This window comes from Chanodichthys erythropterus, chromosome 5 (genome assembly GCF_024489055.1).
Source record: "Chanodichthys erythropterus isolate Z2021 chromosome 5, ASM2448905v1, whole genome shotgun sequence".
NCBI lineage: Eukaryota > Metazoa > Chordata > Actinopteri > Cypriniformes > Xenocyprididae > Chanodichthys > Chanodichthys erythropterus.
Genome location: NC_090225.1, coordinates 29920624 through 29936363, shown reverse-complemented (window position 1 = coordinate 29936363; position 15740 = coordinate 29920624). Strand labels below are relative to the sequence as shown.

Genomic DNA, 15740 nt, shown 5'->3' with positions numbered 1-15740 from the left:
AAACAAACAAAAACAAAAACAGACACTCTAATGTGATAAAAATGATATTCATGGAAAAAAGCTTGATCTTTACTTTCATTCCAAAGTTTATGATGCAACACATTGGATCCAAGCCGAAACATGCGCATTATCATGACTGACTTGGGCAGATCCTGTGGCGATAAATCACACACATTTCTGAGAGAATATACATGTTGACAAGAATCATTTGATCAAATGGCTAGTGATTGGTGCAGAACTTTACAAAGAACAAATCAAAACTATCTCTTTTTCCCCCCTAGCGCTCTGGTGCAAGGCTAGGTTGTCCATATCCTATAGGAAGATGTTGAGGATTAACAGCACAGCACCACTGCTCTCAATTTATTTCATCTGATTTCACTCTGACATACTAACATTAATCCAACCAACATTAAAGGCCATCTGGCATCTTTACACAAGATTTTTTTGGTCCTATTCACTGCCAGAGGCTACATGGCTGACTTGGCATTTTAGTGTCATAAAACATTTTATTTTCTTCTCAAGACTTGTTAATCTCAGGCCCCAGACATTATCGTTTAAATATTCATAATTGTTTGAATGCTTTACAGAAGTCAGATACTTTGGAGCGAATGGAAACAAGCGAGTCTGTGATTGTTATATATATTGTTGAGCTTTCTGCAAGCATATTTATTACAAAAAAATTGAGTAATTTGCATCACTCAGGCAAAAAGGAACCATAGAATACACAGGCATGATTGCACTTGAATGTTTTTTTTTGTCAGAATGTTGTAGTCACAGTTAGCAGGTGGCACACAATCTGTGATTCGATGAAATGAACATTACGGTGGGTGCTACAGACGGGAGTTTATAAGTTTAAAGGCCATGATCAGGATTAACTGTAGTGTATAGCAGTGGTTACAGTTGGTTGTATTGCCCTTTAAATGCATAACAGCAGCTTGTCATTGCACTTTAAATAGATGAATAAATAATTGTGGTGTCCTGGCAGAATACAGGGGCATATTATCGCCAACAAGCACGTCCGCACGAGGAAATGACTGTACATTCAGCTTCTCCCTCAACACGAACATGTGGAAAAGTGTTAGTTTGCCTAACAACATACAGTCTTCTTGTGTTCGCTTTCCCAGCGATCAAACGAAATATTAAAGACGTTCACACAAAGTACAGGACAAATACACAAAGCCATTGCATTCCACACACACACACACACACACACACACACACTCCACATGAATTTCCGTTTTCACGTTCACAACAGAATAATTTACATCTTGCTACGCTTTTTAAAAACGATAACACTTTGCAGTCTTTAGTGCGAATCTACGTCTGTCCAGTCTGGGTTTAGTGTGCGCTAACCAGTGCTGTCAGAACGGGGCACTGTAACGTGGCCCCTTCTGCGGACCGGACCGGACCGTCGACTATCTCTTGCTGGTCTTGGCCAGTTTGCTTGTAGGGGTGCTCCTCCTTTGGGGAGTTGGGATTTTGGAGGGCTTCCCCCCGTGTTGGCGAGAGGCTGAGCGTGGCGTCGGCCTCCCTGAGTCTGTCACGTTCTCCGACACGTCCGAGCAAACCGACTGGATGTCTGAAATATCGAAGTCTGAGGCGTCGCTGCCACGGCGACTGCTCCCTCGACTTCCTGCTTTGCTGCCAGGCCTGCTTGGGATCTTACTCAACCCTGAGGAGAAAGTTTAAAGCCAGTTACAGCTCAGTGATACAACACTGACATTAACATAACGACTCTTGACTAGATATGAGCCATTAAGATGGAAAAAGTTTATATATTAATATTTCTATATTTTGATTTTTTTCCCATATGAACCAGAATCATTTCATCCAAACAGCCACAGTTTACAAAATGTAGATTCAAAATCTTTAATCCAAGAAGTAAAACACAGGGAAATCAAGGCATGTTTTCAACACTGCTGTTTACTAATAAATATAATTGAAAATATTTGTTTATAATGAACTGTTATACAATATATGGTAATAGACAGCAATATTTAACTAAAAATTATTAAAATACGATACTGCGGTGGTCATCATCATCTAGTGCAATTGCGCTTTGGGCGACCCGTGTTCGAAAAACGGTTCATGGTCCTTTCCTAATCCCACCCTCTCTCACTCCCACTTAACTTCCTGTTCTCTCTCCAATTGTACTAAAATTTTGTACTAGAACTATACACTCTCATAATAACATGAGACATAGAAGTACAGTAAAACCAGTCAGTCAAAATCATGTGACTATTCAATATATCACACGGCAGCAAGAAAACTTGACTGAAGAGCAAAAGGTTTGTCAGACTCACCTATGGCTTGACCTCTGGCCTTCATGACTGCAGCATTAATCAGGGTTCCATCCTCTCCCGACTGAAAGCCTTTTCCTGACAAATATCCTGGAAGACGAAGCTTGCTGCCCTGAATGGGAGTGTTCTGGAAGATGTCATGATTTGGAAACAAATTGGACATTTAGAACAATTGACTGCTCATTGACAAGCAAAAACAGCAATCTCTGGATAAGAAGAGGTTTCTAAGATGTCTAAGGTACACCTAACATGCTGGCAATAGGGGCTTTCGCACCGGAAGAACGTTTTCATAGTTTCTATAACTAATGGTGGCGCATTCGCACCACAGGAACTGGGAATGATTTAGTTATAAGAACGCCTTTTGGGGAAAATAAATATGCTTGTATTTCAGAGTAGAGTCTGACCCAGCACAACAGGAACTAGCAGTGACGCAAGTGTTTGTTGATTGGCCAAACACAAGCACTTGCCATTTTTAAAAAGCCGGGTAAACACACAGTTTACATATAGCCTACTTACTCCATGAACTAACATACAGAAAGCTAATGGTAATGGCATTTACCTGTCGCATTGTGTTCTTTTCTCAGCCTCAATGATGTATAGCTCTGCAAGTTGTTGTAGATTGTGTCTCTTAGCCCTCATGTTTGCTTTTCAATTGCATAACTTATACATCTACATTCCATCTCCATTATCATGAAACCCATGACACACAACAAACACAGCTTGTGTCCTCCATCCTCCAGCTGTTTAAATGGCGTCGCTGTCAGTCGGCTTAAGTCACTTCAGAGTTCCTACTGGAGGTGCAAATTCAACCAGGAAAAAGGCCCCATGGGAAACTGTAGTTCTCAGGGGACCACCCTGGTGGCTAGATCCTAGGGCTGGACGATTAATCGAAAAGTAATCGATTAATTAATAGAGAGATGGTATGACTAATTCACACACGCAATCACTCGTACTGATACTGTGCTAATTTATCTTTATCTGATTTACAACGAGCAGAAATCTGTAAGAAATGTTACGAACCATAGATAAAATAACTGCTGATGGTGAGTTGTTATGTCAGATCACTCTTTCAAAAGGAAAAAAATATCCCACTTTTAATATTCAATCATATTTACAGTACAAACCTTGTCAGTGAACTATGAGGGCAAAAAAACCCCAGAAACAAAATAATCGTTCATGAATCGTAATGGAGGTAAAATTAATCAAGTTTTTGATAATCGTCCAGCCCTACCTGATCCTATAACGGAGTTCCTATAACTACCCGGTGCGAAAGGCCCTAATGAAACTGCACTGAAACACACAAAATCTACATTTGAAATAACAGAAATCCTGACTGAAACATTTAACTGGACAGATTGGATTAGGAGTGACTCCTGTATTCCATACACACACGTCACAATCATTAAGGGAGTCACTTCTGCATTTAAATGCATTTGTTAATCCCAAAACTTTGCAGTGTTTATGTTACATGGCCAGAATGATGGAATAAATGCATGAAGGACAAGAAAATTACAGTTTACTGCTTACACTGAATAAAACTCAGCCATACACACCAGGAGAAAGAGAGGAAACGGTTAAGAGCGAGTTCTGGATGTAGAAAAGATCTCACAAGCATCAAGTTTTAGTGGCAACAGTTAGAATGAGAAAGAGTGTTATGTTTAGAAAAGGCCCAGTTGTCTTTGTACATCAAGCTGATTTAATTTAAGACAATCACACCATCCACGCTGCAACAGAGATTTAAAGATCAGAATTAAAGGACTTAGCAAACACATCCGCCTTAATAGCAGACCAGCAGAGTCCCTTCCATGCATCACTGCAAAGCCAGAGATAGAGACGGAACTCAATTCCAAATCCACACAGGAAGCGATTAGATCAGTAACAAGGCAGAAACAGAGGTCAGGAGCAGGAGACGGAGATTAGATGGTGATTTGCCACTCATTTCTTAAGCACTATACCTCATTGGACGACCCTTGGCTGTCAAAGGAGTCAGATGATTTAAGAGGAGTAGCTGATTTGCTGTTTGTCAGCCAGGGTTTATCATAATTTCGGGTTAAATGTTGGGGTGTCTGTGAGAAACAGTTGTGGATAAACCACATACAAAGGGTAGCAATAGAAAAAAGAAAAGAAAAACAATACAGGAAACAATTATATATCAACAAATGATGATGGGAAAGTCAAAGGCTCTGTTCCAAATCCTAGTGAGCTCCCTATGTAGGCAGCACTTTATGATGTCATAGACATACTCCTGAGAAAAGATGTTTTTGTTGCCTTTCCAAAATATCGTCTTTTGGCCAAATTCTAAATTATAAACATAATTCTTTAAAGGTGCAGTATGTAATAATTCTGTCCGCTAGAGGTCGCTAGAGGCCTATTCAAAACAAAGGCGTAGCTTGATGACGGCAAGTTTGAGCGCGGGATCTTGGGACGTGTGGTCTCCACTTCAACGGACGGTGCAAAAGAATCGGGATAGGACTCGGGAAGAAATCATGTTCATGGATGTGATTATTAAGGTTACTGTAGTTTGAAGCAGAGCAGGAGCGAGTGTTGTGGAGCTGAACGAGGAGCTGGAGCGATTGATCAACACACGCCTCACGAGCAGCGGGACTTTTATTATGACACAGTCGCCGGCGCCGCTTCCGCTTTTCCGGTCATGAGTATGAGGGAATGCAGCTCTGTTTATCATATTAGATACATTTGACAGTGATGAAAATGATGTTATAACGTTACTCAGTGTCTCACAGCAGCCGCCGAGTGAACGCACAGTTACACACTGCAGTAAGATAGATCCATTTTACAATATCACATTAAATGCTGGATGATTGTGTTGATAAATGGCATGCAATTAATTTTAAAATGTATTGTATGATGGAGAAAATGCTGTATTACTGTTACTAAAAATAAAGCTGCATCTGATTATGCTATGTTAGCTACTTCACAAAATAGTGTTTTTCTCTGAGGCATGGTGAAGCATGAGACTCGCAAAAAATCAACAATAACAATAAGACTAAATGTGTTGAGCTATATAACAATAATTAGCTTATAAATATATCAAAACAGTTGTTCCCTTGTCTATTAAAACATGTAAATATTAAAGCGTCTTTGGTGTTTCCATGGTTTCTACAAAATAAAACCGGAAACCGAGGGTAACGCGGGTATGACGCCATTGACAGGCGACTCCTCACACGTCCTGGAGCCTTGGATAAAATTGCAATTTTCTTATGATTTACAAATAGTTAGAAACATTTGGGATATTATAAGTACTCAAGTGAACAAAATATATAACACTGACCTAGTGGATTTTGGATATTTTACTGCTTTAACTACTATACATTTATGTCAACCTGCATTCGCAATGGACATTGGTTATACTCATCTGCGGTAGCTCCTCTGAAGGCGTCTTGAGTAAAACAGCTTCATATTTAATGTTGCATGTACAAAAGACCTGAACCTGAAGCAATGTGACCTGTTTTACAGAATACAGAATTTGTTGCACATAACGTCTGATTTACTTGAACGGGGAAATACCAAAATCTCAAAAGCTTTAGCAATCAACTTTTTTATTTACACCAAGAATGATTACTATAAAGATAATATATGTTAGTGTCCACACCAATGCACAATATCATTATGTTTATTCTAAGTGTGCGCTGCAGATTTGTCGCCTGTCACTTTAAATGCTCGAGCTTGTTACAGCAGGATGGATTCTGATTGGCTGTCAATGTTTTTATCGTTCATCAACTGAAAAAACAAAAAAACAAAAAAAACATTCTGAAAGTGATTCCAACAATATCGTTCCTCTGTGCTGTTATCGTGGACCCTGCTATTCTTCTATATTTAGAATGCTTTTAGAACTATGTCTTTATCATTATAGTTATCATCCTTGGTGTAAATGGGCATGTTGCATGTATAGCATGTTGTACTTTCTCCTATTCTTAGTCATTTGAGAGAACTATCTTGGCATATACACAGTCTTTGACAAAACTCATTTGACTGTGATCAGTGTGCTATTTGTATTATGCACAGAGCTTTTGTCTTTGTAGAGTGTTCCAAACCAATAAGGTTTGTCACCTTACAAAGCAGCTTCCTTTGAAAGCGTTGGGCAGCAGGCAGCTCACTAGGTTTTGGAACCAAGCTAAATGGTTGGCGACAGGAAAATGTGACAAAACCATAGAGAAGTTACACATTTCTCTGCAACCCCATCAACGATAAGCATACCTTGGGTGTGCTGGCTCCGGGTGGATTGGGTTGTGTGGCGCAGCTGTGGCTGGAATTGGATCTGTTAGGGGAGGCGCCTCTTGAAGATGGCCGTGACCTTCGACCTCTGTAGCGGAAACTGGCCATCACCTGGGTGGTGCCTTCTGGGAGAATAAACTTCTCGCGCAGCTCCACATTGGTTCTGCCCTTAGCTAGAGGAAGAACACACAGTTCAGTGAGCCGGGAGCCATGACCGCACCAAAACCTTTAGCGTGGGTTAAAAAATAAGCCTCTGAAAATTGATTCAATGGAACATTTGGGGTTCAGTTTCAACTTAAGGTCTGTGTACAACATATGTGCTACACTCTTAAAAAACAAAGTTTCCAAAAGGGTGTTTTTGCAGTGATGCCATAGAAGAGCCTTTTTGGGTTCCCCAAATAACCTTTCAGTGAACAGTTTGTAAAAGAACCATTTTTTTCTGGTGTGAAGAACATTTTAAAAACCTTTTTCCACTATAAAGAAGCTTCTGTGCAGTGGAAAAATTCCATGGATGTTGAAGGTTCCTCATAGAACTGTAGAATAAAGAACCTTCATTTTTTTCATTGATTACATTTAGTCGTAGTGTCAATTTAGTAAAAAAAAAAATATATATATATATATATATTTGATCTATAAATTTATTTTTTGATGCTGTTCATAGAGATTGACTTGTTTTGAACCCAAAACATTAATTTAAATCAAGTTTCAGGAACTTCTTTCTGAAAGCCATTGTAAAGGTTCTGATCTTGGTTGAAGGTTTTATGAAGGTATTTTGAGCTGGGTTGGGGATTGATGGGTACCCACTCAAATGAGCAATACACAGTTCAGAGTTTTGCGCTTTGGTTTGATGTAGGGAATGACTTGCATGCACTTGACATCACTGGCAAATTATAAATAACAAAACTATAAAGAAAAACATTGATGCTGCATATAAAAATATTATTGTGAAGTAGATAATTAACAATCTTGCATAGATGAGATTGTCGAGCAAGTTTCACGACACTGAAACAGAGCTACAGTAAGCACATGCAGAGAAAGCGAAAGAGGACACATGACGCAAGACAAAACCGCATGCTAAACAGTCCCAGACAGCACGATGGAAAGGGAAGCATGAGATTAATGTTAATGAGAATACCATTCAAGGATCACTGCAGTGCACACACGCACACACACACACACACACACACACACACACACACACACACACACACACACACACAGGGATGCACACATACCACTGGGATGGAGCAAGGACAGAAAGTGTGAGAGTTGCCAACCTATAGGAGACTGAGTAATTGAAGAATTTGATTCCGAGCGCAACATTTTACTCCCGTGGTGGTGAACTAGAAGAAACGATAATTGGGTTCACTAACAAAGCAGCAGAAAAAGGGAAATTCTGAAAGAAAAGCTTCATGGGAAGAGACCGGCAAGCTTTAAGAATCTCATAAACAGCCAATTAGAATGCAGGAAGAAAAGATTCAGCCACAGTAAATTATTACAGCATACATAAGAATATCATCAGCATGTTCTCTTTCTAAATATTCAAATTCTTTAATTATTGGATACTAAAATTTGGATTTGTTATGCATAGGTTCTGTTCCAAAACCTGGTCTACATTGGCAGGTGCCTTCTAAGGCAGTATCTTGACTGAAATAAGTCCATTTATGAATAAGACCAAACTATTTTAATATATACACTGCCCTCCAAAAGTTTGGAAACACCCCTGGCAAAGTGTGGTTTTGGACGATATCAGCATAAATCCTTATCATTTTTTGATTCAAATACATTACAGTAACTTGACATTATCATTGAAGACCAGCAATAATAATTTTCATTACATAATAATGGCAATATATACATGTCAAATTCAGACATGCCCCTTTGCCAGCCGTGATGCTGGTTACTGGATTAAACTTGGCCCAGGTTTGTAAGAGATTTTTGGGTCAGCACACCTTAATAGCTTCAACAACTGATTGACAATTAAGTTTAGAATACAATGAACCAATCAGAACCCAGTTTAGGTCAGATAGCTGCTAATGCTGGATATTTTGATGAAGTTTTTTTCTATGTATAAATTGTTTATATAATAAAATATGTTTTCGTAGTTTGTGTTGTCCCTTATCAGCGCAAAATGATCACAAATTAAAAAGGATTCATCCCAATATTGTCCAAAACACCACTTTTCTAGGGTGTTTCCAAACTTTTGGAGGGCAGTGTACTTTTCTGTAGCTTGTCACAATGCTATATTGGATTGCCTTTTGTGTCTATGATGTGTTCAAATGCTGCATACATAGGAAACTCAGCTAGGTTTTGGAACAGAACTGTCGGACCAAACACTGTTTACAAATAAGTTGAACAATTTTGTTATTCACAACTTCAATGTAATTAAATCACCCGTCTGAACACCATGGGCTAATGTTGAGTACAACATAAAGTGGAGTAGAAGTGGCTGGACATTACCTCTGCACGGGTCATTTTTCACCAGGAACTCATCCAGGGCCATCCATCCACCACCCACCCGCACCATCACCGTACTGCGCAGGATCCGCACCAGCCGGAGCTGCTGGGAATCTCCAAACTGGACACGAACAGAGGCACAGTCATTCCTTCGTGATACAGTCATGTTGTCAGTGACAGGCTCACAGCAGAGCAACATCAGAAACATCTGCCCTGTAACACCGTTTTCAAAGTAGTAAAAGCTAGCCATCAAATGTGTGGTGGAAGTCAAATCGCATCATTATTACAGTCCCAGTTAGACGCTACTTCTGTTTATCATCTAGTTTCCTCTTGTTGCCCTGCTGAGCCATTTGATTTAGACAAAACAACTTTTGATTGAGACACAACATTGGTTTCATTCCAGCAGACATGAAATGAATGGTCAATCCAACTGGTTTCATTTGTGGCTTTGTGCTAATTTAAGACTGATCATGAACAGAATATTGAGTGTGGTGGTGCGGTTCACCGTTTGTCATTAAAGGTGCACAAAGTCCCTTTTAGTTTGTTTTGCTGGCTGATACGACAGTAGATCTAGACCCTAAACTGCCACCTGCAGGCGTGGAGGAAGCATTATGCAAAAGCAAGAGATTTCCGTAATAAACGCTATTATAGAAATACTTGATTTACAGGTTATTTTGTCACCCGTGATTAATTTATTCCACATTCAAAAGTGTCCTCTGTCCTCTTGTGAGTGTAAACAAATTTTAGCTAACTGATTTCTTAACAACAACTAAACATCCAATAATTTACATAATAAAAATAGTATTATTTCAAACTTATGTGAGCAATGTCGGTTAAGTTACTCTAAAAAAGTAATTAATTGCTAGCTACTAATTACATCTACAACAGTGGATTAAGATTACTGTACTAATTACTCTCTGTCTAAAAAGTTTTGCATTACTTATTACTCATTACTTTCTAAATCCATTATCAACCTCGACCAGTTGAACAAGGATTAGACATGAAACTACTCTTTTAATTCTTTCAAATAAATGATATAAAATTGCATAAATTATTCTTGAACTTAAGTAGGTCACATTAAAAATATAAATTTTAACATCAGACGTTAATGTTTGATGTTAAATCCACTTTTGTTTTATATAAAATTGTTCTATAGTCTATACAGTATTTAATTCAATTACAGCAGAAGCAACTGTAATTAAATTACAGAAAAATTAAGAGTATTCTCTTACTTTACTTTTTCCAGGGAAAAGTAATTAAATTACAGTAATTAATTACTTATTAATGAGTTACACCCAACACTGCTTGTGAGTGAAGATCATGTTAAACATTTGTCAGACATACTGTCAATGTCTTTCTGTCTGAAACTTTGCTACAGTACAAAAAAGCACATTTAAGACAAGGTGGACAGTACTGCGATCAGTGTGTCCACTAGGGTGCGCTACGAGTGCACTCTACACCCTCTGGCAGAGGATCTGTTTTCATACAAATAAGGGCACTGAAGCGTAGGGGAATACTAGGGTATAAATCTACTGCATCCTACATGCCAAAGATAGGAGCTAAAGAAAAACATCAAGCCAAATCAATTGCGTCCAAATGATTGTTGCCAGTTGGATTTGGCCAAGGCATACAGATTTCACAGCACAGAAAATTATGGCCTCATGCTTTCTGTTCAAAAAAAGAAATCATACCATATGAGAACTTTTTCCACAAACCAACAATACATACAGAAGTTGCACCGTCTAGAACTACAAACTACCATTCTCATAGAGGATGCGTGTATTGACACTGATGCTCGACTCCAACGACACACAATATGGAAGAATGGCTGAAATCGACTCTCTGAGACTCGACATGACCAACACACTGATGGCGACCTGCTGAGCATCTCTCTGGCCTTTATTCTTTAAGTGATACCCAGAATGAATCGATATCACTGGTGAATTTGGTGATTGGGGGAGGAGAAGATGAATTTTGAAGCATGATCAAGAGAAATAATCAAGAGAATCACAACAAACGGCTTTAAGAATGACCATTTACCAGGATACAGCTTTCCAAAACGGCAACTTGTAGATGGGGGGTTAGATTTTGATTGTCCCTGTTTGTTATAGTCTCATCGGCGATTAAGGGATCATGTAAGCAGTGAACAAGACCAAACTGTCAAAAGAATGGTTTCAGTTGATGTGATATAAAGTTCTCAATACAAAGGAAGAAAAAACATGAGGTTTGCATGGCCTGCCCGATAAAAGCCCTTCACCAGCTAAGAGTCACGTATCTTCCCAAAACACGCCCCTGAGAAAGCATGTAGCTCATGATTTTATGTGATTTATGTAGGGAAAACCATGCATCTTTCACTGCAACATTTTTCCTGAAGCTTTGGTTTGCGTGAACATCAGCCACAAAATGTGGTTAAAAGAAAGAGTAAGCGCACTGACGTTGAGTGAAGCTCCTGTGAAGCAGAACTAAAATAAGGAAATTAGGCAGGTAGCAGAAGGCAAGCACACTGTGCTGTGTTGCAAAGCTCTTGCAAATAATAATAAAAAAGCGGAATGCAGCGCTGCGGGGAGAAATGTATTTGAACTCAAAAGCAGATAGGTGATAGTTGACTATAAACTATCTTGAGTGTTTTTAGAATAGGTCAACATGAAACAACATTAGCAACCATTACATTACTCTATTAACTACTGGCAAGATTTTAGAATGACTTACAAAACAATAAGGCCTGGATATACACACACCTGTGACCACATGTTCTTTTCAATGTGCCAATGTGTGTTTCTACAGTATGTTGACTGTAAACTAGAAACAGCTGCAAGCAGCAGAACTGTTTATTATTAATTATTGTAATTCATCATATTGTTATTGGTTTTTTCCGTGAAATGTAAAAGTCACTGCTACCGCAGGACCTCTCATGGCTTATTGCTTTATTTGCTTTGAAAAACGTTTGGTTATACTTTATTTTAAAGGGTTAGTTCGCCAAAAATAAAATTCTGTCATCGTTTACTCACCCTCATGTCGTTACAAAGACTTTCATTCATCGTCGGAACACAAATGAATATATTTTAATGGAATCTGAGAGATTTCTGTCCCTCCATCGACAGCTACGCAACTACCACTTTGACGCTTCAAAAAGTTCATAAAGAGATTGTAAAACTAATCCATATGAATTGAGTGGTTTAGTCCAAATTTTCTGAAGAGACACAATCGCTTTATATGATGAACAAATTTAATTTAGGCTTTATTCACATGTAAACATTCATCAGTGCACTCATCAGCATGCTTGATTAATGTGCAAGAACTAATGAGATTCATTTGGGTTCATTCTGGTGTTACGCAGCACGTTTGAGCTTCAGCAAGAACCAGTAAGGTTCATTCTCATGTTACGGAGCACGTTTGAAGTGTCAAAGTGTCAGTTGCATGGACTGTCAATGGAGTGACAGAAATCTCTCAGATTTCATTAAAAGGATAAAAAGATCTTCATTTGTGTTTCGAAGATGACTGAAAGTCTTACGGATTTGCTGTCCTTGTTACAGTGTAATTACACATTTAATTACTGACTAATATATGATTAACTACATGTACTTACTACATGGTTAGGGGGTTTGTTTAGGGTTAGTTGCTTGTAATTATGCATAGTTTACAGTTATTACCATAGTAATTACATGTAAGATGTGTAACGGACACTGTTTTATGAATAATGCTCAAAGTTGGTTTCATGTTGACTTGAAACTATTCCCAAACATTTCTGCTTGCTTGCTTAAATTAATCGATCTTATAATTGCATTATTTCACCACACAAAGAACGTTGAGGACATATCCACACTAGACACCATTGTTGGTGTCATTTAGTATCAGGGAAGTAGATGTTTTCACTCTCTATTCATAGCTTCACCTGCACTAGTTACTTTCCCACTCCACTGTGCTTGAATGCCAGTGGAGATTTGCACACAGCCACGTGGCTGGCTATGGTAAGAGGTTTAAAAACTAGTTTAATATGCTTATCCGCTTGTGAGTTTAAGACAGCCTTAAATATTGGGAATCAAAGACGCAATGACAGTGAATCAGATAAAAACAAAAAAGGGCAGCACAGCAAATCTTTAAAAAGCACTATGCATGTATACCTGATTTCCAAGGTAGAACTGATGTGGGGAAAAAGACAATGAAAAGACAAACATTAGTAAATACCAGTAGACTTTTTCTCATTGTACAATGAATTCTTTTGAAATCAAAAAGGAAAAAAAACAAAAAAACAAGTTCTATCCAGCTTGTCTCCAGAGTGGCACAGTTACAGGGCTCCAGCCAGTCAGAAGAAATATGTTTTTATGGACACACTTATTATTCCCTCAGATTACAGGCAGTAATAGAACGGCTGACCGTGACCAAATGGCATGGGACCTGTTTATTAGGAGTGTTAGAGAGAAGTGGACCGGGGGAAAACCCTCACACTTGAGAGACTGAAAAATGCAATGGCACATAAAAATGTAATGAAGTCATTCTCTTTGGCATCAACAGCATCGGGGGCAAAGAGGCTTGTCTAGGGGAGCAGTTAAACAGGGGCCTGAGGAACACTGCCAACTTTCCAGACTTCATGTTTCCATCTTGTCCTCAAAGCATTCCTTTTTTCAGCTTTGATGACTTTTCATCTGGATACAACGACTGAGCTTTACTATATTGTTTTCATACAGTTATGTTGTTACTACCGGATAAACAACATCTTTTCTAATAAAAGCAGGGTTTTTTTCTAGCATTTTGTTGTAAAATGACAGTTAATTAACAATTAATATGTATCATTCATCAACTAATTTTCACAACCATAGAACTGTGATTGTCTTGGGGGTCTTGTGAATTTTTTTTCTCTTTTTTTTGAAAATCTAACTTGACTGACTCAATGAACAGGTTTCTACATTTGTATTCCATACTAAATCGAGTTTTATAAATATAAAGCTTTTTCTTGACTCATCATCAAAGCATGAAAAATCTGTCACTTACCCGATATTTGTTGGCGCCAATCTGCTCTACTTGGAACCGTTTTGGACACTTGCACTTTGCAACTTGGCGAGTAACCTAAACACATGAAGTCATAAATCAGACTGAAAATGACTACATGAAAGGCCATCTGTAATACTTCCAGTTAATAGGTGGACTTTCCATTTTGAAAGTAAGCTGGTAATGTTTACCTCATCTTCAATTTTGTCAGCATCGGTTAAAGGTTTGTAAGCGTCTTTGTTGGGATGTAAAGCAGCCACAAACTCATAGTAGTCGATGTAACCATCGCCATCCCGATCAAAGATATCTGCCACGGCACTCATCTCCAGACGACTGGTGGGGAACTCTACAGGACCAGAGAGGTGTTGAGGGTAAAGCCTCAAAAGAATTAAAGAAGACACTGTTTGAAATTTTTCCTTACTTGAGGACAGAATGCCATCGATGAATTCCTGTCTTGTGACTTTTCCATCCTGGTCTTTATCAATACGACGGAAGAAATCCATGACACGTGATTTCTTGTGGTTCATCCAGCGCATGTAGCGTTTCCTCCATACGTCAAAGTCAAAGTTGGCAAACTCTTTCAGCTTAGAGAAGAAGATTAAGAAAAAAATTAGTTTGACACATAACTGCTACTCAGGGTATCTTCAGGGTTTTTAAATTCAACATATAAATGTTTAGATTATTACTATTGCACATTAGTGTCTTTTTAATCCACATGCTGAATAAAAAATGCAGTGGCACTTATGAAACAGCAGAAATATAGCGGTTACCCTGGTAAACACTGTACACAATGCAGCTGTGCTGAAATGTGACGAGTTTGCAGGCATGAAATATATCCTGAAATGCTAATTAGGACCTTTTTTATACCACTTAAGATATTTCAATCATTTTAGGGCCTTAAATTTTATATAACTGAATATAAGACTTTTAAGGACCCTGATGATGATGGTCAGGTGTGCATGTACGACTGACCTCCTCTAATCTGTCCAGAGCATCGTTGAGCTTCCTCCTCCTGTCCAGAGCCAGCAGCCACACCTGCTGCCACTTACTAACCAGCAGGTTCACTCTGGGGTTCTTAGTCTCGATTTGTGTCTGAGATGCTGCGGCGTACATGGTTTGTGTAGGGGATCTCTTTCCTGATGACCAAAAACAAATGACTTAAACAATTCTAAACAAAAAGTGAGTGCACTATATTTGGTGGACTCGCTTATTATAAAAGTAGATGCTGTTTTTGTCTAGAATTAATTAGTCATTTAGTCAAGGGCACACATTTACATCTACTGAGAAAGCATGTGATTTTGGACACAACCTAGGTCTTTGTATTACCAAACCCTATCCCAAACTCTTAACATAACTCCTAATTTTTAAACATCAACCCTTACCCCAACACTGTCCTCAAAACCTAGATATAATCAAACCCTGCTCAAATCACACTAAAACAAGAGTATTTTTCAGGAAAGTCCAGCTGAGCTACATGCACACTTCATAATAATGACTATCCTGTGCCAAAATTAATTGAAACACTGGACTGGTACTCACTGACTGTTCGTCCTTTGTCTAGAACAGGGATTTGAGACTGAACTGGGGGGTCTGCTGTGGCTTTTCTCTTATGAGTTTTGGTGATTTTGTCCACATCCGGTTGTTTTCTGGTCATCTCTTCCATGAATGTCTTGAGCACAGCAAAGACACAAACAGCTTGTTTCTACAATTCACACTAATAAACCTTTGACTAATTCTGTAATTACGTTAAACTGAGCTCTTTAT

At 38.6% G+C, this 15740-nt stretch overlaps 1 protein-coding gene across 27 annotated transcripts in view; it reads right to left on the bottom strand.

Moving 5' to 3' along the window:
* Window positions 1–15740, bottom strand: part of dst (dystonin) — a 199994-nt gene continuing 184254 nt past the window's right edge. For 5 of the 27 annotated variants that reach the window (XM_067386842.1, XM_067386844.1, XM_067386848.1 and 2 more), the window contains 13 exons: window positions 15516–15645; window positions 14949–15112; window positions 14398–14560; window positions 14168–14322; window positions 13980–14054; window positions 13112–13129; window positions 11031–11147; window positions 8994–9111; window positions 7769–7876; window positions 6516–6706; window positions 4256–4366; window positions 2304–2427; window positions 3–1672 (listed from right to left, as the gene is read on the bottom strand). In XM_067386842.1, coding sequence (XP_067242943.1) covers window positions 1416–1672; window positions 2304–2427; window positions 4256–4366; window positions 6516–6706; window positions 7769–7876; window positions 8994–9111; window positions 11031–11147; window positions 13112–13129; window positions 13980–14054; window positions 14168–14322; window positions 14398–14560; window positions 14949–15112; window positions 15516–15645 — 1731 coding nt within the window. In that variant the 3' untranslated portion in view covers window positions 3–1415. Of the gene's footprint in view, window positions 1673–2303; window positions 2428–4255; window positions 4367–6515; window positions 6707–7768; window positions 7877–8993; window positions 9112–11030; window positions 11148–13111; window positions 13130–13979; window positions 14055–14167; window positions 14323–14397; window positions 14561–14948; window positions 15113–15515; window positions 15646–15740 lie in introns of all 27 variants that reach the window. The other 22 variants (XM_067386850.1, XM_067386853.1, XM_067386851.1 and 19 more) reach the window with 19 other exon arrangements.